General features: G+C 34.7%; 2 protein-coding genes across 2 annotated transcripts; one reads left to right on the top strand and one right to left on the bottom strand.

Annotated features, from left to right (window-relative positions):
- The first annotated feature begins 205 nt into the window (after positions 1-205).
- LOC122843407 (prostate stem cell antigen-like) lies at positions 206-6,377 on the top strand. Its single transcript, XM_044138120.1, has 3 exons — positions 206-571; positions 2,087-2,206; positions 3,372-6,377. The coding sequence occupies exons 1-3, from the start codon at positions 520-522 to the stop codon at positions 3,581-3,583; spliced, it is 384 nt and encodes a 127-aa protein (XP_043994055.1). The 5' UTR covers positions 206-519; the 3' UTR covers positions 3,584-6,377.
- On the bottom strand, positions 5,182-14,641 carry clic1 (chloride intracellular channel 1). The gene is made up of 7 exons (XM_044138119.1): positions 14,540-14,641; positions 14,229-14,287; positions 13,286-13,395; positions 11,449-11,574; positions 10,417-10,523; positions 10,029-10,210; positions 5,182-9,932 (listed from the first exon to the last, which is right to left on the bottom strand). The coding sequence occupies exons 2-7, from the start codon at positions 14,268-14,270 to the stop codon at positions 9,771-9,773; spliced, it is 729 nt and encodes a 242-aa protein (XP_043994054.1). The 5' UTR covers positions 14,271-14,287; positions 14,540-14,641; the 3' UTR covers positions 5,182-9,770.
- Positions 14,642-23,911: the final 9,270 nt, after the last annotated feature.

The raw sequence follows: 23,911 nt of genomic DNA, 5'->3' as shown, positions 1-23,911 counted from the left end.
TTGTTTAGGGTTATTTCTAATACTTTATTTAATGTACAGAGGCAGAAGTTGCTGGATTGATGTTAACCGCTAACTTGATTTTCTCTTTTGTTAGAATAAATATAATAAACCTGAATGTGTCTGTCGTGAAGTCAACCTGAGACAGTTACATAAGCATCCAAACTTTACTGGTAAATCTTCATTTTTAGCATGTCTTTCAGCATGTCAGCCATTTACAATTATCTCCAAATTAAATTAGAAACTCCCAGGAGGAGACGTTCACTGCCAGAGACCCAAACTGGACAGAAAGAACAAGAGTGAGGAAAAGCTCAGGTGATCCGAAGACAGAAACACTGGAGGAGCGATCTTTCATCAGATTAATGAGAATATAAAAAGAAGTGAGCAAAAGTAGAGGAGAAATTTAATTAGGGAATGAGCCGGAGTTCGTTTCAAATCAAGCTGTTATAGTTGTAGCATCCAGGGAAGAGGTTCCTTCAGCTCCTGTTGGAGAACCGAGCAGAGAGACTTTAAAGAACCATCATGACTCGTTTACATCTCCTAATTGGACTCCTGAGTTGTCTTCACCTGGCAGGTATGACCTTTACCTCCAGGAGAGTTACATCTAGCAAATATCAGTAGATATATTCTCTTTTTAACTAAAAAAAAAACAACTACTCATTGAAAAATACTCTTGTGTCAGAATAGGAGACATGAAGAAACTTTATAATGTTCTTTAAATGTTTTTAAAGGCCTTCATTCATTCATTTCTTAGCCGAAATTGCCTTTTTTTTTTTTTTTTTTTTTTTTTTTTTTTAAGATCTCGTTTTAACAGAAAAACACAAAGACTGGATTTCTTTACCTGAATTTGAGGATTCATTTTAAATCACAAAGACGAAATAAATCAGAATTTACCTGAAATGGTGGTTTGTTTGTTGTTATGTAATTTAACAGGAGACTTTTGTGCATGATGATCAGGAAGATTTAATACTAATCGATTTTATAACGGCTATCAAATTAAATATTGAGAAAAAAAAATCTAATTCTATTGTTTTTGTTTTATAATTTATTTGGTTTTGATTGGAAATAAAGTAGGACGTATAAATTAAGGTTGGAATGTCTTATGTTGGCTTTCTTATTTACTTTAATGTGACACCCAGTTAGGTTTTAGTAAAGTATTATTAAAAAACAAACTTTTTTCTTCCTGTCCATATGATGCTCAGAATGTGTTTGTTTTAAATATTATTAAATTAAATAGCTACAGTATTCTCATCCACCACTTGGTTAATTCATATAGAAGTTATTCAGTGGGACACACCAGTGTAAGTTTTTATTTTTATTTTCATTTTACTGGTATAAAATATAGGAATGAAGGGAGGAAATGGCAAATGAAGGTATGAATTGATGAAGGAATGAATTAATCCAGAGAAAAAGAAACGTCCAAAAACTATAAACAAGACCAATTTTACTAAAAAACTTTTGCAGTCATATTTTAATATTTCTATTTAAAGTATACAGTTAACCTTCCACATTATAGTTCTCCTTTAAGGGTGATCATCTTTTATTTTTATGTTAAAGAATCACACAACTCCATTGAAATCAACCTTAAATTAAATGATTAAATCATTTCTGATGAAACAAAATAGCTGCAACTGCGATTTAAATGTTGAGAAAAAACTATAAATTTATCTGAAAATATTATGAATGGCGCCCTTTTTTGTAAATCAAACATTATACTATTTATTATTTCTATTTATTATTATTATTTTATTCAACGTCGTGTGTTAAACCGCTGTTTCATAGTAAACATTTGAACAAACTTAAATACTTTTTTACTATAATTTTGTCCAGTAGGGGGCACCAATGATATTTCTTACCCACAAACTTTAAAAATCTGTTTGCTGCATCACCAACAGCTTTATATTTCCTGGTGGGATGAATAAAGTATTTTTACTTGGTTTAATTTGAGTTTATTTTGAAATTAGTTTCTCTGCTGATCAAATATGGCAGAAATTCAAATTTGTTAGCCTTTAGTAACATAATCTGGTAATGAGTTATAAACACAGATTGTTCTGTTTAATTTAAATCCGTCTTTTTTCTCTCTCTCCAGGATGTTTGCAGTGTTACACCTGTGTGTTTCCGGCCATTTCTCCCATGGACTGCATGAAGTTTCCTCTGGAGTGTCCTGCAGGCCAGCGCTGCCTGTCCAGTGTGGCAACAGGAAGGCGAGGTCAGACCCAGGCGAAGTCCTATCAAAATAAAAGCCTTTGTGGGAATAGTTTGTCCCACTCTGTTTTAAAAACATTTAGAGCTTGAAATCCTGATGTTTGATTTTGAATCGTCTTTTCTGCGTCGATGGAAACCAGCAGAGACTGACTGTAACTGGTTTTCTCTATAGAAACAAAAACAAAAGAATGAGTCAACGCTCTGGAACTCAGATCCGTTTTTCATCAAGCAAAGTGACAACATAATGTCATTAAATGTTCTGAAAATAACCGTAACCTCTAAAAATATCTGGGAGTGGCAAAGGACTCCTTGTTTCACAACAAGTGCTGGTAGTTTACAATGACAGAATCACACTGATAACCTTCCTTAAGGGGGTCATTTTAAATTAAAATATCAATAAAAGTTCCTTGTTTTGTAATTTAATTAACTATTTTCAGTGCCTAATTTAAGTAGAAAAAATACCAAGAAATTTAATGTGCATGCTCTTGACCGAACATGTTCAACCTAGAGTCCGGGGGCCATTTTGCGGCCCATAGACTGATTTTATGCGACCCCCACCACCACAAAACAAGAAAATAAATTATGAAAAAACTACAACTTTTAAATTAAAATCTTACAAAAACGTTAGATGCAACACAAAGTGGTTTCCTTTAATTTTCATCGTAAATACAACCACATCTACTCATTAACTTATACTTTGCAGTACACTTTGGTGCTCCCAAATCTGCTTCTAATTGCTGTGTTTAGTATTTTCAAATTGAGATCTATATCCTGTTTTTATTACTGTGAATAGTCTTAATATCTTTTCAGTTTTCTTCAATGGAGCCCAAATATAATAAACCAACCAGTAGCCTTTAGTTTAAGAAGGTAAACGTACAAAAACAACTCAAGGAATATTAGCTGCTCGTTAGCTTCAACCGACTCAAAAATTAGAGACTGAGTGAGAGTTATAATTGCTGAACACCACAAATTATTGTTTGCTTGCATAAATATATGCGCTCATACAAGTTTCACTGCAATGGCAAATAAATGCAGTTTTTGAGCAAATTTATACAAAAATATGGGTGTTAAAAGCTGGTTAATGAGTCTGTGTGGTTGGGTTTATCCATAAACCATCTGCAGCATTTTCGCCACTAAATCCACGATTCGCTCTGGTTTTGGTTCGCCAGGCGCCGTTCAGCTGACGATATACGAGAAGAGTTGTGCCGTCCCGACGCAGTGCGGCTTGGCCGGACAGAAGTACACCTCAGGGGTGTACTTTAACTACACCAACGACTGCTGCGACACGGATCTTTGCAACGCCGCCGGGTCTGTTGGTGCCCTCAGCCTGAGAGGAGCGCTGCTCTGCCTGCTGCCTGCACTCGGCCTCCTGGTGGACTGAACTGAACCACCAGAACCACGGACCGCCTCTGCCTCCATGGCTGAGATGTCAAAGGATAATTAAGTTTTAGTTCATCACAAGTTGCACCATCAACATTATTTGTTATCCATGAAGATTGTTTTAACTTCATGATGCCATTAGCATTAAGACAGAGGGAAAAATCACATCAGTTCTCAAATTCTCCAAATTCTAGAAGATATTTAAGTGTATTAAAAGTGAAAAATATTTCTACTGAAAGATATTTATCTAGAAAGAATGTTAAAAATAATTAAGTGTAGTTTTTTCTGACCTTCACCTTAAAATTTTTGTTCTTTCTGAACTCTTTTAGTCGAAATTATAAACTGAGGAGCATAAATTATAACTCATATTCTCCAAATCGAAATATCAGGGCCATAAGAAGAAATAAAAAACAAATTAACTAGAATACAGTCATACCAGAATAATGACTTTATTCTCAAAATGTTGTATATTATTATTTTCTTAGTGTAGTCCTAATTCTCCGTCATATTATGGTTAATTATAGTAGTAACTGTTATTACTACTATCACAATAGAGTAATATAAATTCTGACAGCCAGTTAAGCAAAGTCAGAGGAATCAACTGACTCACTCTTTGGTTGCATAGCAACTCACTCATTATTCTTTGGTTACCTAGCAACAACTTGCTGAGGAACTTGCGAAGCAGCAGTTTCAGGTTTTGTCTCACTACTGCTTACAAATAAACAGCATGGGTGATTAAAGGAAAGGTCACGACACCAGTTCAGCAGCATTTCAGGTATTTAAAACAAAATAATGAATCAATAATTATTGATACACTGACATGAAACGCTCATATGTTTTTCAGCCTTGTTGCCCAGCTCTATGTTGTACTAACTGGATTAAGGCCAGCTGTTTAAAAAAGATAAATAAATAAAAAGTCAGCTTATATGAACTCAAACATGTATAATGTGACAGTGAGAGGAGTTGCGTTTTCAGTTTTATGCTCGTTGTGGTGCTACAGATCATCTGATTTTTGTCAAGTTTTACATGTGAAGTGTTTTTTTAAGTTCCTGTGAAGAGATTCAAAAGTCCGATTCTGTTTTTTTTTTTTTTTTTTTTTTTTTAAGTATCTATATAAAAACAGGTTTGTCAAATTGTTCTGTTAGATCAGCTAACATTAATGTTCTGTTTGGTTCTGATTCTGTTTCCCTAAACAAAGCATTTTGTACCAAACCATGTAGAATCAGTTCATTTCTCTTGGGACCTTTACAAATAAGGAGATAAATTATAAAATCCCTCATATTTCAAATTGTCATTATTATACAGAATCATCATAGTTTTAGATTATATCAGATTTACACTGGTTAATGTTCGGACCATTGAATTTGATTAAATCTCAGATTATGACCTCTGATCTAACCAAATATAACTAACCAGCTCTTGTCAGTTATCTGAAGCATATTAACATATTCAGCAAACTACATAAAAACTTGTTAATATGTAATATTCATGAGAACAAATTATGACATGTTCAGCAGCAACTTCCTTCCCTATTTTCACGATATGTGGACATTTCAATAAAACAATCCTCAAAACAAGCCAGAAATAAAAAAGGAGGCGTTTTATTATGAAGATATTTTTATTGGAACATTGATAGAAGCAAAATAAAAAAAGATTTCAGCTGTGAGTTTGATTGTCCTCGCTGCCGCTTTCGATTTTTTTAACTTCATGATGCCATCAGCATTAAGACAGAGTGAAAAATTACAACATCAATAACAAAACATGTGAAATGAAAAGCAGAAAATAAAAATCCGACACATTTTCTGGTCCCTGAAATTGTTTCAAATATATATTAAGAAATGAGAGTTTCTGCTATGCTTGGACAAAAAACACAAATAATGATTAACTGTGAAGTTATTCATATTTAATCCCTTTAAACATTAGTCTATATCAAAAAATAGATCAAATCCACATCAGTTCAACAAGGAAAACATTCAGTAATCAAACTCAGATCCTTCATAAAATTTGGGTTTATTGAGGTGAATTAACTCACAGCTGATTTCTAACCACGTTTACAGGATTTTCTAATTGCACTTCGGTCATTTTTAGCAACACTGAAGAACTTCATATCAAAACAGCCTCTGGAAATGTTACACTGTGTTACCCTGAGGTTTACTGGATGTGTTGCTGCTTGACCAGACAAAGTGTGTTATTAGCTCCATTTTGATTTAGTTCAAGGTTGTTTGACAGGCAAGAAAACTTCGAGGCGTAAATCGAACCAACAGACAGAGTCTTAGATCTCTTTGGATAAAAATAAGGCCAACGGTGGCATTTTTATAATTTGTTATTATGTCAGAAGAACTTCACACAACCAACAGAAATATATAAGTAATCTATACTTTGATCACATGTTTGATATGTAACAGAAACAGATCCATGTTCTAAAGCAGGGTGTCAAACTTATTTTTGTTTTGGATCAAATCAAGATCATGAATGCTCTTAAAGGGCCGGCAGTGCCAGAATGTATCGATAAACTGTTAAAAATATTAATGAATTCTTAAAATTAAATAATACAATTCAAAGTCTTTTCAGTATCACCAGAACTTCGCGATTGTTTTTGTGATTTTTTTTTGTTTGTGGTTCTAATTTGGAAATATTTGCACTTATTTATGACTGGAGATGCAACTTTTTATTTCTGCCTGTGTTGATCCTGGACTATAATCTGACATCAGTTAAGACTGAAGCAGCTGTTTAGAACAAGTTAGGAAGTTTTTGACAATTTTTGAGAGAAATCTTCAATAAACTCCCAATAATTGTGTGTGTATTTGTTGATTTTCGTGTATTTCCATAATAATACACAAGAAACTGGAGGAACTAATTGATGTAATTTCGTAGTAAACAGATAAAAACTGCATTGATTTGATTGAAAACATGATATTTAAACAGACTTTATGTTTAGTTCAAAATCTAGAGGCAACATAAAAAGCTACGGCAGGCCGGATTTGGCCCACGGGCCTCGAGTTTGTCACATGTGTTCTAAACAGATATTTTTTCAAATTTACTGCAAACATTACAGAAAAATGAAACATTTTATTAATAATTGAACATTAATAAAATCCCATACAGTTGTGATCCTTCCACAGACTTTTTAAAAATAGATTTGGTGGCTCATTCCCAATAAGGAAGTATCTCCAGCAACTTCAATGAATCCGATTTAAGTGTGGAAATGTGAAAACTACTCAACTGTCCAGTCATTCACATCAACGAGGGCCAAGCCAGACCAAGGAATAAGCAAACTATGCAGCTGTCTGCGGCGCCGCACCAACAGGGGGCTCCACAGAGCAGCTACAGTGTAAAATGTTCTTCTAATTGTTTTCCATTAATAAGAATATTTGTTATTAGACTGAACAAACTAAAAATACACAACTTCTGAGCTCTAAAACTCAACTACAAACAAAAGAAAAATGTTTTAGTTAGGTATGAGTTACAGTAAAATTCTAACATTATGATAACCTTTAAAAAAATACTACAATTTTATTGTAATGTACTGGTTTTAGCTTACCAACTATAGCATGCTCACAGTCTCTCTTCCATTCATGTAATTATTAATTAGAGGCCTTGAAAGCGGCTCACAAACAGGCTCACTAGTCAGGACTAATCCTTCACGCCTGCTGTGGGAGTGCAGAAAGAGGAAACCTGCGTCTATTGAAACGGTTTCCTGTTTTACTGCTTTGAGCGCCGGCTCGGTCTCGGCTGTTTTCCTCTGCTCCGCAATGAATGCAAACCTTTTCTAGATCATGGCGTCTTACTATGAAAAGCTGTGTTTCCTCTGTGATAAAGTCTGTGGGAAACACCTGTGATTAAAACACAAAATGGCTCGATGGTATGCAAATATCACTTCCCTAAAAATGGCGAGACTAAAACGGTTTAATCTGGATGTGTTGGAATAATTCATCTTTAGAATACACTGAAAGAAAAATAAAGAGGAGGGAAAGATTAAACGGCGGTGTGTAGATTTTGAAGTTGTAATCAGACACAAGAAAAGCTGTAGTATGTTTTTTTTCTCCTGTAGTATTAAAGTAAAAGTATTTAATGAGCCGAGTATTGATTTTTTTGTTGGTGACTGATGCTAGCTAGCCAATTAGATGTGTTAGCTGGGTCGCTAATTAGCCTGAAGTTCACCAATGTACCAACTGTAGATTGTTATATACTTTAAAAAATGCAACCCAAACCATCTCATATGTATTTTTTTATTAGTTGGAAACCTAAAAACTGATATTGGACATGCTAGCAACTCCAGTAGCTAGCCTGTTATCTTTCCACCAAAAGATAAAATACTTAAAACTTCTTGTGCTAAAATGCTTCTTACAAACTATATACTATAACCGTCTGCTTTCTTGTCAACTTATAAAAAACATTTATTTTATTGTTCTTTTTACCCTGAACAGTTTTTGGTAATTTCTTAGTCATACACAGCTAGCACAAACAACAGGTAGAGAAGTGTTACAGATTTGTTTTATGGTTTAACTTTGCTTTTTATATCAAAATCAAATTAGTAGTAAGTTGATATTATGCTATATTGTTCAACACATACACTGTATTTGCTGTAGTAGAAATAAATGTCACTTTTCTACTTTGAATACAAATAATTAGATTGTGTCATGATATTTTGTTTTAAAGTTGGGCTATAATTCTTCCTTGAACAAGTTAGAATAAGTCAGTTGTATAAGAAACATTTTTATAATTTTTTTTGCACAAAATTATTCTTCACTTCTGGTATTTTGAGCTCCTTCCAGAAGGAGCTGTTTTGGGGGCATCTTGTCACTTTAAATCCAAATGAGCAATTATTCATCCTTATATCTTTGAAAAGCATTAGTAGAGCCTCCAGCACAACCAACAAGAATGTAGCAAGTGGTTTCTAGATGATAAATCAACAGCAAAACACTTGTCTTTTCAAGCAGCAATTGTACATACAACCAGCTGTGTAAACATGCCGCTTGGGTTGCTAGGTAACAGGCTGGACTTCACTGGGGTTGCTAGGTAACTAGCTGGGTGATTTGTTACATTACATTCTGGAAGTTTTTTTAAACAAAAAACTTTCCAAAAGACATCAACCCATAGCCAAAAACTATCTGGATGTTTTTTTAAGAGCTTGGGTTGATTTTGGAGGCAGTAGAGAAGTGCAACAACATATAAAAATATTAATTTAGCATAACATGTCCTCTTTATATTCTTCTTTTGAACCCATATTATGTTATTTCTTAAAGGTTATAATAAAGTTAGAATCTTTTACCAGCCTAGAGTTTAAGTAAAACATTGTTCTGCTGAGAATAGCAGCAAACAGTGATTTTAAGTGTGAGTTTGGGGCCCCAAATTGTTATTCTGCCCAATTACCAAAGAAAAGCTTGAACCGGCTCTGATCTGAGGTTAAAATTCAATGAAGCAGGTGAATAAAGGTAAACAACAGAAAGGCTTTTGTTTAGAAAAGGGTGTGTGAAAATGCAAGCATTCCTTAAAGAAACATTTTGATTTTGTTCTGTATTATCTAGACCAGGGGTGTCCAAAGTGTGGCAAGGGGCCCATTTGTGGCCCTGGGAATGAGTTTGTGTGGCCCCTCACTGCAGTTAAAAAAATGGTGCAAATTTGGGATGAAATGGACACTTTTTAAAATCATTTTAAGGTGAGATTTCCATGGCAAGTTTATATCTTAAATGGTAAACACAAAGAATTTTGTTTTTACAAAGTTTTTAAGAACACAATTTACAGACCAACAAAACAGAAAATACTTGGCTCACAAAGTTAAATAAATGTAACCATTAAGGCAAATTTCATTCTAATGTTGCTTTTGATAAAAAAAAAAAATTACTTGTTCAATTCATTGTTGTGCAGGAAAAGGAGAAAACATTCACATTAATATAATTTTCATGTTGTTTAATGGACAGAAAAATCTCATTTTGAAAAAGTTTGGACACCACTGATCTAGACTCTGCCCTCGTCTCCCTGGTGATGTAACCGATCCTGGTTGAAGTGGAGAACAAATACAAAGATCCACCTGTGGGTGTGTGCATTCTGCATATCAAAAGGTAAACAAAGCTTGAAAGAAACACCTGGCGGCAGGGAAACAGATGCTGGTTGTTTGCAGAGTAAATATTTGATTACTGATGTCTGTGTGGATTTATTTTTTTACTTTAACATGGCTTATCGCCGTCCTACTTGAGAGCTTTCGCTACAGATGAATACGCCATGAGGATCTCCGTGTCGACAGGACAGGTAGCGCTAAACTCTTCCCTGGCGTACGATGCGTTCAAGTACCTCCAGACGTTAGTCAGAGACTCTGGGATGGTGAAGTTTCTGTACTTCAAACTCACCACCTGGGGGGGAAAAAAAAAAAAAAAAAAGGATCTGTTTGAGTGGCAGGGATCAGGAAAACCGTGGTGAGGATAAACGTCGCACACTGAGAAGATCACCTTCAAGATGTGCAGCTTTGGCAGCAAGTTGCAGTCCGCCAGGGTGAGCTGCTGGCCGTCCAGGAAGGGGCGTGACGAGGAAGTGACCTCTTCGGCGGCGTCCTGATCGATCTCTTCAGGAAGAGGGGAGCCGAGGTAGTTGTCCAGCTTCTGCAGAGCCTTTATGAGGCCTTTCTCTAGATCTGAGAGCGAACACAGACACAAAGAATAAGCGGGGAGATTAAGAGGATGTGCGCCGTTCACGCTGACGTAGCGCTGCTAAAACTGTAATGTTATTAACAGACACTCCCTCCCTGCTGGGTTTTTTTTTTTTTTAGCCTAAGATTAACATGGCGGCTTCAGCATTTTGCTTTCCTGTGACGATGTCATCATTATTTTTGATGCTTACTGTCATTAGTCTGAGGGTTTGAGTTCTTGATGTAAGCAGAGAACTTGGAGAAGATATCGACTCCTGCTGTGTTGGACTCCGGATTACGAGCCGCCAGACGGGGATATCTGGAAAAACAGATGGTTGATTATATTTAAAAGACAACAAAATAAAAACTCAAAGCAAATCATTAAATAAAAAAAATGAGCTAAGCTGCAGCTAACAGCTTCATAATAATTTATTTTAATCAAGTTAGACATGTCTGCAGTTTTAAGATCACTTCTAATTTCTTAAGATTTTGTTTCCAAGAAGTTACACTTCTTTCTTCTACTTTTCTTTTTCAGGATTTCTGGTGATGTTTCTGTTGTATTTTTAATTATTCTGAGGCTAACCATGATTCAATTAATCAATTAATTAATTAATCTCACAATAAATTTCAAGAAAGTTGATTATTAATATTTTTTAAAGGGTAATTTTGTCATAAACAATTCAGTGATTTGTGTTTTTTATGTATTATTTTGATTGTTTTATTTTGGAATTAAAGTTTCTTTGTCTCATTAGAGGATAGATTTGCTTTATTATATCTTTATCAATATATTATTTGAAAATGATCTCAAAACAACAATGTAATTGTTTATTGCAATAAATTCTGGGAGAATTTATCATCCACTAACATTTGTAATTGTGACTAGTTTAGGTGTACATGCATTATTATGCCTTATATTACTTGAAAATGGTCTCAAAACATCAATATTATTGTTTATAACATACATTTTCCGCATAAAATAGTAACAGTTCCAGGTCTAACTGGTATTAATAAACTTTAAAAACAATAAAATAGCTTCTGAAAGCTTAACAAAAACATATTCATCAGTTAAAATATTAACAGAAAGTCTATAAAAAGCATGACTTAAGATCTGGGCAATGATTTATCCAAACAGATTACGGTTACTATGACCAGGATCTGTCTTAAATTATCACTTTATATCATTTCAGCTCAAACATTCAGAACAAAATGGCGTCCTAACAGAACAAGTGAAGGTTAGTGGTTACTTTGGAGGGCAGAGCGTCGACTCGATGAACTCCTCGATTTTGTTGGTGTCGGTTTTCACCTCGCTGCCGTACTGCAGGAAGGGAGGCTGAGCTCCAGGAGCCAGATCCTTCAGGATGTCTGGTTTCCTGAGAGGAAGAAGAAAAACCAACAGGTGAACAAAACGTACACAGTTAATCCATAACCTAACGCTCTGCTTTCTTATTTCACGCTACTGGGTGACTGGACAAACTTATCAACCATCGACGATAGGCTGCAACCTTTGTCAGTTGTTTTTATGAGACCGATTTTCTTTGTCTTTTTAGCCTACGAGTTACACTACAAAAACACAAAATATTACCAAGTATTTTCGGTTTAGTTTGTAGTGCAAATATCTTAGTGTACTTGAAGCTAACTTCAGAGTAACTTTTCAGCTGGTTTTATCAATAATTCCTTAATGTTGATGAAATGATGTGGGTCAAAATAATTGCGTTTCACAAACATGTTACAGTTAGTTAGTTAAATAATGTTGGTTTTTATTCAAAAGAACCACCAAAATAAAGTCTTCATGACTCTCAACACCATTGTACCAATTGTCACGAGTATGAACCACCTTTTTAAAAGTTGGGGTTTTCTCAGTTTGCTCCTCTGGTGCGATATTTTTGGTTCAGTTTTTAGTCCAACTATCTTACTATACTTGAAATAAGACAAAATTTCTTACAAGTAACTTTTCAGCAAGATACAAAAGCTTGTTTTAAATCAATAATACCTTAGTATTGATGAGAAAGTGCTTGTTACATAACCAACTGCCGCTGGGGCTGTCACCTAGCAACGGCAGCCAAGCCCAGCCCGTCACCTAGCAACCAAGTTCTAGTTCCACCGGAAGATTATTTCACTTATAATATGGGGAAAATGGAACAAGTACTTTTTTAAAAGAACAACAAGGAATTATTTACTTAAAACAAGCTCCTACTTCTTGGTTAGTTTTGTCTTGTTTCAAGTGGACTAAGATATTTGCACTAAAAACAAGACATAAAATACTTATGCAGAGTTTCAGATTGTTTGTCTTTTTAGACATAAATGAATTCGGGTTGAAACAAGTCACTTTAAATTTATTGGTTCTAATCAATAAGGTTTTGCCCCATTGAATTATTTCTAATTTCTGACTGAACACACACTGCTATTTGATCTCACCAAGTAAAAAATGTCAAGCAGATGTCATCAACACAGTCCTAAGATTTTAGTTGAAAGTGCTTTTCCATCAATATTAATGAATTATTAACTTAAAACAAGCTCCTACTTCTTGGTAAAAGTTACTTGTTTTGTCTTATTTCTAAAAACTAGACCAAAAATACTTGGTAAGATTTTGTGTGTTTGCTGTATACTCCCTTAATAATGATATAACAATGCATGATTCAACCCAAAAGAAGCAGGTCCTGGAAAAAGAACAACTTTTTAATGGCGCAAAGAGAGTATTTATTTTCCCAAATGCAGCTGCGATTTATTTACTCAAAAACTATTCAGGATCAGGAAGAAGCTGAAAAAGGAATATAGCCTATTTCATCTGGATAAATAAAAATATCTTGTTATAAGTGAAATAATCTGATAATGGAACTAATACTTTTTCATCAATATTAAGGAATTATTGACTTAAAGCAAGTACCTATTGCTGAAAAGTTACTGAGTTTTGTCTTATTTCAAGTTTAGTAAGATATTATGCACCAGAAACTAGACCAAACATTACTTGGTAAGACTTTGTGTTTTTGCAGTGTAGGTCAACAACATAAATGTGTGTGTTGTGCCAGCAGCAACCTGCACAGGATCGAACAAAAACAAACACAAACGAGGACTGGTTTTTACTTCTTCATGTCCACTGTGGTGACGTCGAAAACCACTCCTTTCAGCCACAGGACCATGAAGAGACGCTGGGAGAACGGACAGTTGCCGATGCACAGACCATCACTTCCTGCCTGCAAAACCAGAATGGACAGAGCGTTTATTGTGATTTATTCGTTTGTTTTCATAAAGTCAGGTGTTTGACATCAACAAACAGAGAAAGGAAAACATTTACAAGTTATTCTAATTCATGTTTCTCATGAAAAGGTTTTAGTTACACAAGATTTTATAAGATTTGAAATGCAAATTCAAAGCAAAGCAATGTAATTAAGAATGCATATTTCCTTATTTTAATTACCTAACCCAATGGATTCTGGGAAATTTTAGTTTTTTTTAATGTTATGTCTACTTAACTTTCTCTGTGTTGATTAAATTGGCATAAAATTTGGTCAGGTTTTATAATGCAAACCAAACCAGTAGATACAAAAATAGTGGACTTTATCCTAAGAAAACTTTAAAAACACACACCAGATAGCATTTATAGCCACTTTATAATTGAAATTTAAGGTATCAGATGTAATCGTATGAAAGTACAAATCAGGATGTAACTTTAGAGAAGTTACAACAGCATCTTTCACGACGTAGAGGGAAAAGGTGGAGGGTGGCGCACATGTTCATACAGAGGAGTCATTATGCGAGAGGAAGAGGAATAAACTTCAATTTAGCGCCCCGACCAACATACTAAATATAGATGGGAACCCATCGCCTGTTGTCTTAATGTGCTTTTAATTAGATTACAGGGGTTTATAACCCGCGGTGAGTCATGAGTGACATGAAAACAAACACAGGTCTGCTTTTTATCTCGGATAAACTCAGATATTCTATCAGATAAGCAGAAATCTTTCCATGAACCGGTCGCCGCCTGCGACGCTTTCTGTGTGTGATGGCTTTCGTCGCTGCCGCTTACCTTCACGAAAAGCTCAATTTTGGGCTCGTTTGCGTCGCTCATCTTCACCCAGTAAACACCTTTGCAGAAGCAAAAAGAGAGGACAAGAACTTTGAGTAAAGTTTTGAAAGTGAAGTGAAAAGCAGCAGCGGAAAGGCGGGCAGCTCAGCCCACATCTTCCGCTACGACAAATCCCCGACACAAACTGACTAATGTGACAATGTGGCGGCCGCACAAGCAGCCGAAACGGCTCACAGAGCCATTTTCTCCCCGCAGAGAGAGAAAGAAACCTCTAAAACTTAACCCGAGGGCTTAAATTATCCAGATCTTACAATGCTGAAAGTTTTCTGTCCCGCGCTGCTGGTTTCCTCCTCCAGGTTCAGGGTCTGCACTGCAGCGGCGACACAATCATCATCATCATCATCATCATCATCATCATCATCATCATCATGAAAGCTGCGCCTCCATTTCCTGCTGCGCAGCCTTGGCAGAAAGTTGCATGAAGAGAAACTAGGTGGAAGAAATGCAGGAGAGCAAGAAAAGACAGAGTTCAAAACAGAAAGTTGGTCAAATGACAACGACTTTCTTCAAATGTTTCTGAGAAGCATCAAGCTATTGATGTTTCAACTGGATTAAGCTATGCAGAAACAAAAAAGGGTCACTTGTAGCTTGTTGTTGTGGATTTTATGTGTCGTTTTGCTTATTTTTTATCACCGGGTTTTCATTTTATGAACACAAAACTTTCATATTTTACTTTAAATATTAGGGGGAAGGCTAAAAAAGCTGAACTTGTTTAATATTTTATGTAAAAATGCTAAACACCCCTAAATAAATTCGTTATTATATGTAGAGCACCTTTCGCCACCTGCAGGCCAGCTCATGCCAATGCATCTCTTTTTTTTAACCAGGCAGGGTTGCGACTCCCCCTCGTGGTAGCCGGAGGGGCTACACATCCGGTGCACCGGAAGTTCATTATATCCAGGAGTTCGACGGCCTCATTAAGAAAACCCGTTTTTAAACGCTGTATTTTGTTCCAGCAGCACAATTTGTAAAGATACTCCAAGACGAGCATGTTGAGTCGTAATTATTGCATTTAAGTTGAAACTGTTGCATCATTTTAGCCAATTAATTGACTTGTTTAATGATTAATTGATACTTTTTAAAATAATTTTTACGTTTATTACTTTGTATATATGACAAGCAGGCAGAGCTAGTATAATAATTGATTTGAATTAACATTTAATTTAGTAAATCTAATGCAAAATAAATATGACAAGAAAACAGAAGTAGCAACGTTACTGGGAATCATGAAGAACTGGTATACATCTGTATACATTGCATTAGTAGCTACTTATTAAATACTTTGTTACCATTCAAAACGTTTTACATTTTTAATTTGATTTAATCAGTCCAAGCAGGGGTGATTAAACACCATGACACTTTAATGATTTTAAACTTGAAAATTGGTGCTCAATTTGGAGTTTATTGTAAATTTTCTTAAATCTTTACATGACTTCAAACACACACCTTCCTAGCCTTAAATTAGCTTTTGCCATATTTATGACTGGTACAAAATAAATACCCCATGTTCTTTAGAAAAATGTTGATTTTCATTTTAATTGGTTGGCTTCTATGTTCTGATTCTGCTTTTCTTATAAGGCAAAGACAAAAGGCAATAAAATTCTCCAACAAGTCCTACATCAGGTCTGTAAGGTTATTATCAGCAAACAACAGAGAAATCATTGTTAAAGCCAAAGTCTTTCACAGCCAGAGGAAGAATGAGGGATACAAATTCTCTTGGATGTGAGTGTGAATGCTGTCGGACACATTTTGTAGCGGAAAACGTGTGAGTAATGATTTAAATAATACTGGCTTGTTAAAATCTACCTTCATGAAAATGCTTAAAAATTAACAGCATAAAATGCTGTTTAAATGTAGTACCGCAGTTACTGCAGCACATGTTTTCATGCTGCCATAGAGCTACCATTGGAAGTTACACACAAAAAATCAATCATTACTTCATTCACTTATTGAACTTCGATTTGATTATCAATAAGTGTCATTATGACAAAAAATAGGATGTTTACTACCAGTTACCTTTGTAGTTGCCAGTTTCATTCAATTGGACATTAGGTCGGCTGCATTTCTTGCAAAAATTGTCTTCCACTGTTTAAATGCTCTAGTAAGAGCTGTCGAGATTGCATGTTCCCCACTTTGATAAAAATTTCCTATTATTTTCCTGGCATTTCCTGGCAGGTCAGTTGCTGACCAACCCAGTAGAATGATTGACAGGTCAGGATCATTTTTATCCCTTTTTAATTTTTTCTCTGTATAAATTAGGCTTTTCAAACTGAATCATATCTATTAAGGTTGTTTATTCGGTGCAGAGTAACCAGCCTGGCCCTGTTTGTGTGATTGTGAAGCACCAGAGGGCGTCATTGGTTGCAGAATAACTGGCAGACATGTTGGCGCAGCCAGATTTATCAGCTGATCTGGAGGGAACAATAGACTGTAGCTGGCAGCCATGGAGAGGACATGCCACAAGCCTGGATCATGGAGACAGAACAAACCTTACCCAGATGGAGCACAAAGATTAATTGTGTCTCTTCAAAAATGTTAAACTTTAAAGGCCTAATTATTTTTTTTGATAAATTGTCCAGTTCAAGAGTAATATAAAAAAAATTCCAGATTTTTGTTTGCTAGAAGTTTGATTGACTATGTTGTACCTTTGGGTTTAAATAGTAATTACTGACTTGTATTATTCTTACTTTGAATAACATTTAATATACAGACACACAAATCACTTAACTTATATGTTTTTTCTGCACCTTTCCAGGTGTCTCTGGAAAGGTGCAGTATTAGCTTGTCTCTGACAAGCTAATACTGCAATGCATTGTCAGAGATTATGTTCCAAAAGTCAGAGATTATGTTCCAAAAGTCAGAGATTATGTTCCAAAAGTGCCTGAATCCACAAGAACAAAAAGCCTTTATCACAAAAAAAGTGTATTAATGTGATTTATTTAATTTAAAATATAGATATAATAAGTACATAACTAAATTATGAATAAATGGATATGCGAAATTTATTTAATCCAAAATAAATATAATTAAGTGTGAAAATCTGATTAAAAATTTAAGTATTATTATTATTAAATCTTATTATATTATGGTATATATTCCAATATTTTTTAGTTATTATAATTTAAATTGATAATAATAATTATTACTTAATAATAATAAATTATAGTAATTATTTAATATTACTTATCAATTAATTATTACTAATTAATGTAATTATTATTAAGTAATAATCAATGCTACATTATTATTATTATTATTATTATTATTATTATTATTATTATTATTATTATTATTATTAATGTGTTAATAATAGTGTCATGTCTGATAAAAATATTACTTACAAATATGGATTTTATGTTTCAATTTCTGAAATAGAATGTGAAAATTGAAAGTTTCAGATCAGATCTTATTCAAAAATATTGTTGCTAAATATCCACAGAGGAAGCTGAAATCCACTGTTTCAATGTGCTACAGAAAGAAAATCTGAAAAAGGTTAATTTCAGAACTTTTATTGTTTTTTACTGTAATACATTTTTATATCAGATGGTTATCATAATCACGGAGGATCGGTGTGCAATCACAGCACAACTTTATTACTTAAAACAACAAAGTATTATATCTAAAATAAGACAAAAGGGACGATCAACACATGAAAATTAGCGAGCACAGAGGCATTTCATATTAGACTACAACTCCCAGAATCCCCAGAGTGGGGACAAGATGGCAGCATACAGGGCCGCGGACAGTTGGACGGAAGTGGCTCCGTTGCACTGGTCTGTGACGCAGCATTTGTAGGTGCTGGTGTACGGGGCCCCCAGGAGGGAACCAGTCAGCGTCAACCCGCACAGGTACGAGTTCACGCAGCCCCTGGTGTGCAGGGTCAGCGACCCTGTAGCGTTGAACTCTGAAACGAGCATAAACAGCGAGTTGTTAAATAACGGTAGGCTTCTCCTGAGAGCTAGCGCTGTTAAAACTGATTTATCAAACAAACATTTCAACTGTACTTATATTTGTTGTAAAATTAGTGCTGGAAAACGCTCATTTAAAGTTTTGAAAAAAATCAGAATTCTAACTGTAATCCAGAAATTGTGATTTCAGGATTTCTTGACTTTTGTGAAATCAGGACGCATTTGACAGAAACAAAAGACATTGTGTGAAAGCAGAATCTGCAGAATTCAGGAATTTAAACACTTTGGAAAATGCTTAATCCTTTTCAGATTAATGTGGAGCAACATTTGCCTCTCTATTACACTGCAAAAACACAAACTCTTACCAAGTATATTTGGTCTACTTTCTAGTAAACTTGAAATAAATGAAAACTAACTTACAAGTACATTTCCAACCAGATAAAGGAGCTTGTTTTAAGTCATTAATTCCTCAATATTGATTTAAAAAAATACTAGTTCCATTGACAGATTATTAAGCTTATAACAAGATATTTTCCCCATTTTAAAAGTAAAATAATCTGCCAATGAAGCTAGTACTTTTGCAACAATATTAAGGAGTTATTGACTTAAAACAAGCCTCTATATCTTGCTCAAAATGTACTTGCAGGTTATTTCAAGTTTATTAAGATACTTGCAGTAGAAACTAGACCAAAAATACCTGGTAAGATTATTGGTTTTGCTTTGTAGCTGAGAAAACCCCGACTTTGGTGGTTCATACGAGTAATAATTGGTGCACTGGTTCCCACAACTGTAATGAGAGTCATGAAAACTTTCTTTTGTTGCTTCTTTTAAATAAGAACTAACTTCAACTAACTGTCATATGTTTGAGGGACTCGATTATCTTGACCCACATCTGCTCAGAATAACTGGCTCCACTACATAGTTCCTTCAGATGTTGATAATGTAGTAATCTTATTGTCAGTAGATGGTCACGCTGCTTTTTTAAAGTTTTCCTCACGTGCTTCTCCTGTGTAGCAGCTCTCTGTTGAGTTATCGCATGTGGTGTCACTCCCAAACAAGCATCTTCCAAATATGCCAACAGAGCACTGATGGCAGCTCAGGCAGTTCGCTGTTCAGTGGAAGAAAACAGAGTGACTCACAAAGTACCACATCATTTTAAGTAATCGTAAATGTACTTTTTGTTGATAAGGTTGCATAAAATGTAGGAAATTTAAATATTTTTGTTCACTTATTTGGAAATACTTTTGCTAAATCGAGGGAAACAAGCAGAGGTGGGTAGAGTTCTCAAGTAAGAGTAGCAATACTTCAACATATTTTTACTCAAGTAAAAGTATCTGCCCAAACAATTAGTCAAAAAAAATCTACTCAAGTACTGTAACTGATCAAATTATCAAAATATTTCACATTTCAAAATTACATAATCAGATGGACCAACATATAAAGTTAAGTGGAAATGTTGGTATTTTAAGGACAAAAATGACCAAAATAAATTAAGAAATCAAGCAAAATAAAATTTTTCCAAATTAGTTTCTTTCAATATAAAACTTTAAAAACTGCAGGTTTGTGCCTGTTTATGGTGAATCTTTGATTAAAGAAACCTTGATTGATCAGTGTGCAGAAAATCTCAAAATTTTACTCAAGTAAGAGTAGAGATACTTCCAAATAAAATTACTCAAATAAAATTAAAAAGTACAGGATGGTAAAAATACTCCTAAGAGCACATTTTTTCAGAAAAGCTATTCAAGTAAATGTAACTAGTTATGAGAAATAAGCCAGGGAAGGCTTTTAATTAAGTTTTACCAAATAATTTCTGCATTCTGGGCATATAAATGGGAAATGTCTTAATATATGATTCTTTTTCTTTATTCTTACTCTTGAATACTTTTGAAAATGTATACTTTAGTACACCTAGAAGCAAAGGGAAAATAAGTAAGCATCATTTTAATAATCATGTTTGTTTGACTATAATCACTCAGATCAGAGGAAAATTTGACAAATTAAAAGCAGGTATTAAAATAAATGAGAGATATTTTTAAACTTACCTGCCACAATTAGGGCGCTGAGACCAATTACCGTTTTCCAGATTGTATTCATTTTTCACGGGCTTATAAAGGGAAACCTTTGTAAATTACAGACTCAGATTTTCAGTTGCCTTAGTTTACATGAACAAAAGAGAAACTGAGGTCGAAAGACAAGAAAAGAATGACTGATAAGAAGGAGGATTATCAGGTTTGGTTTCTTTCACAACTTTGAGGAGGAAGTTTTGTGAAAAGAAAATTTTCTCCTCCTCCAAAATACCCTGCTTCAAGAAAACTCCAGGTCACACAAATCTCTTTGTTTGATCAGCAAGTATTTGTTCTGTCAGAATACATTGGTTTTAAGATGGTAGAAGATAAAAAAATATATATACAAAAACCCATAAATGTTCATTTAGTTTCACAAAGAAGGCAGATACTTTTGTCTGGTTGTTTCAAAAATGAAAGTCTAACCACGTTTACCCTGAAAGCAGCCCGCAAGATGCTAAAAGAAATCTCCAAAACCTAAAATGTCATCATGGGACCAAAAGGCAATTCTATAATAAAACCATGAAGCCCAGACTGAAGCTAAACAAACAATAATGCAGGACTTCTGGAAACATAGTTTTGAAAATATTGACTTTAAGAGACATAACAGCAGAAGTAGTGATTTTCTCATTGATTTCTAATGTGTAAAAATACATTTCATCCATTAAAACATGTTTATTTTAGTTCAGTTTTTTTATGATCATCAAATACACTAAACAAAAGTAGACCAGAGGGATTTCACTAATTAAGAACAAGAATAAAAATAAAACTATTGGGTTTAAAAAAAAAAAAAATTATGAACCCAATGCTTCTTGTAATAATCATATGCATTAAATTTAAATATGTGCTCCATTAAAGGTTGTTTGTAAGATTAAAAATGAAACTGGAGCGTAACAACCATTCTTTTTTTTTTATTAAATCCATATTTCTGTATTGATTAAATTTTTTATATTTTTTGCCTTTTCAGTCAGATAAGAGGTAAATCTGAACAGGTCAAACATTCATCACAGAGAAAAACAACAACAAAATATCTGAACCTAATGACAGTTCATCCAAAAGTAATATTTCTCTAGCAGGTAAAACTAAATATTCTGAAAAATAAAATCAGTTATTATAATTATCAACACAAATTATCCATATTTCCTGGGATATGATACTTTATTAACCCTAGTAAGGAAACCCATTAGTACCAAAAAAACAATGATTTTTATGCATTTCTGTTTTTCCATCTGTTCCAACTGGAGCATAAGACTGATGAGTTAAAACTTAATTTAATGCATTACAAAATAAAAAAAATCAGAGGATTAGCATGTGTAAATCTGTAGGTTTCATGTTGTACTATATGAATCCCCACAGTGAGGACAAGATGGCGGCACAGAGGCCGGCAGTCAGAGACAGCTGAACAGCTGAGGCTTCGTTACACAGATCTGTGGTGCAGCAGGTGTATTTGCTGCTGTACTCAACACCGATGATGGTGTCAGTGATTGTGGTCCCACAGGAGGAGGCGGCGGCCACGCAGCCCCTGCTGTACAGAGTGGGCGACCCTTTCGCTGTGAAGCCTAAGAGTGCCAGAAAACAATAATCAAAATGTTAAGAAACAAGTGTTGGGTTTCTCCGTTGCCAAGGCAACCAATACTGCTGTTACTCTACTAAATAACAAGTAAACAAATACATTTTTAAATAAATAATTATGGACTTGTTATGATTAATTATTAAATAAGTAAATAAGAAGTAATTAAAATGTTAAGAAAATGATACATCTATAATATGACTTTAATAATAAAACCACTTTGGGATTGTTTTGAAAGACTGAAGAAGGCTCCACACAATGTTTTATTATAAATAATCTGTGATAGTATGGTATCTCTTTCAGAGATTTATCCTTACTTGCTTCTGAGAAGGTGCAACTCTCTCCAGTTGCACATGTGACCTCCTCTTTCCCAATCCCACAGCCGTTCAGTAAAGACACTGAACAAATGACTAAAACGTGTCTGGATTCTTGGATGCCTCAAAGCAAAAGTGAGGAGAAGAAGCAGTGGGAAGGAGTGATGAAGATGAACCAGGTCTGTGGGCTTTTATGTTGACAAGGGGAGGAAGTTCTGCACAACTGTCCTCCCAACTCAGATTGCCATCTTTAACAAAAGTGAAACTCCCATTCAAGTCAAATTTTATTTCACTCATTAAATGCATGCAAACTACAAAAATCCTATTTTAAGTGAAAATTTCACGATATGTTTATTACATAAACAATAAAGAGCAAATAAATGGTTATTTAAATACTTTTCATAAAGTATAAAGACTATTTGTTGGTCGTTGTTTCTAGAAGTTTAGCTGAGTCCAAACAGCTGTGGCGGCGGCTCCCAGAGCTGCAGTGACAGTGAGCTGGACAGATGTGGCTCCGTTGCAGTAGTCGCTGTCGCAGCAGACTCTTGTCATTGTGTACCCGGCTGTCAGGAGACTTCCTATCTCCGAAACGTTGCAGGGGTTCGTATAAAAGCATCCTCGGCTGTGGAAGCTCACCATATTAGTGACGTTAAACACTGAAAACAAAAATAAGACATTTTTAACAGTCAAAACAGTCATGTAAAAAGTGAATTTATTTATTTTTTTGTTTTTATGCCACACTCAGAGATAACTTTAGTAAATACAAAAAGCAATTTTAAAATGCAATTTATTAAAGAAAAAACTTTATCCAAAACAAAATAGGCCCTATGGGAACACGCTTGTTAAATAAAACTTTGGCATTTAAAGGCAACAAATCACTAAAATAGGACCACATGAAGTATGCTAAAAGATATGAAAAAGCAGACATCATGTCATAATCTAGAGAAACCGAAGAACAGAAGATAAAACGCTTTCTTCCCCTTCGACTTCTGCTCACAATATCTGAAAAGGAAAAACTTCTGGGCTTTGACTAAGCCTGGTGTTGGTATGTTTTGGGACTTTGTCATGTTGGAGAGTTGCTGCTTCAAACTAAATTTAATTTAAAAAATGGGCTCACATTTTCCATCTTTTGGAAATATCATGTTGGACTTTATAAAGATTACCTGATAAGGAAAAACATTCTTAACATGACACTTCCCCCTCCGTGCTTCATCTTTGGTCTCAGGTTTTGTTCCTTTGCCTTCCAGCCAAACATTTCCTCTATTCTTATGTCAAATGTATACATTCCCTCTCAAATGTTTAGATAACATTATTCCATATGTCCTGGTCTTTGTTAGCAGTCTGGTTTCCTTCATTCCACTTCTGACTGATAACTAAGAAACTCGTTGTTCCAGGTTGGTTTGATTGTCATCAAGAACTTTATCTTCTCCCCCAAACAAAGAAACTCACTTTCAAACGTCGCCACACCTGTTTACGTTGATCAGAAAAATGGGCCCAAAGGTCAAAACGTAGCTGTGACTGATGATTTATCTTATGTATTACCTTTTGGTCGTGTCATGAGCTGCTGGCTTCCCACCAGCTGGAGATCGAACAGGATAAAGTGGGTGTGATTTTGTGCCTCGCCTTGTTTTGTTTTGATTTAGCGATACGTTTTTCTCAGAATAAAGATATTCCTTCTGGTTTTGATGACATAGCCACATTATCGCAGCTAAACAGGAGCTCTTGTTTTGATCCAAACTAAACTATTTCTAAAATAATAGTACAGTTC

This window comes from Gambusia affinis, linkage group LG14, assembly GCF_019740435.1.
Source record: "Gambusia affinis linkage group LG14, SWU_Gaff_1.0, whole genome shotgun sequence".
In the NCBI taxonomy this organism is placed as follows: Eukaryota; Metazoa; Chordata; class Actinopteri; order Cyprinodontiformes; family Poeciliidae; genus Gambusia; species Gambusia affinis.
This window is presented reverse-complemented; position numbering and strand designations above follow the sequence as displayed.

What these genes read in the sequence shown, in the direction of transcription:
- LOC122843407 (XM_044138120.1), top strand. Translation starts at nt 520, where the DNA reads ATGACTCGTTTACATCTCCTAATTGGACTCCTGAGTTGTCTTCACCTG. An exon ending in GAGTTGTCTTCACCTGGCAG is followed by an intron (nt 572 to 2,086) that starts GTATGACCTTTA and finishes CTCTCTCTCCAG; the next exon opens with GATGTTTGCAGTGTTACACC. An exon ending in TGTGGCAACAGGAAGGCGAG is followed by an intron (nt 2,207 to 3,371) that starts GTCAGACCCAGG and finishes TTGGTTCGCCAG; the next exon opens with GCGCCGTTCAGCTGACGATA.
- clic1 (XM_044138119.1), bottom strand. Translation starts at nt 14,270, where the DNA reads ATGAGCGACGCAAACGAGCCCAAAATTGAGCTTTTCGTGAAG. An exon ending in AAATTGAGCTTTTCGTGAAG is followed by an intron (nt 13,396 to 14,228) that starts GTAAGCGGCAGC and finishes CTGGTTTTGCAG; the next exon opens with GCAGGAAGTGATGGTCTGTG. An exon ending in CAAAGCTGCACATCTTGAAG is followed by an intron (nt 9,933 to 10,028) that starts GTGATCTTCTCA and finishes TTTCCCCCCCAG; the next exon opens with GTGGTGAGTTTGAAGTACAG.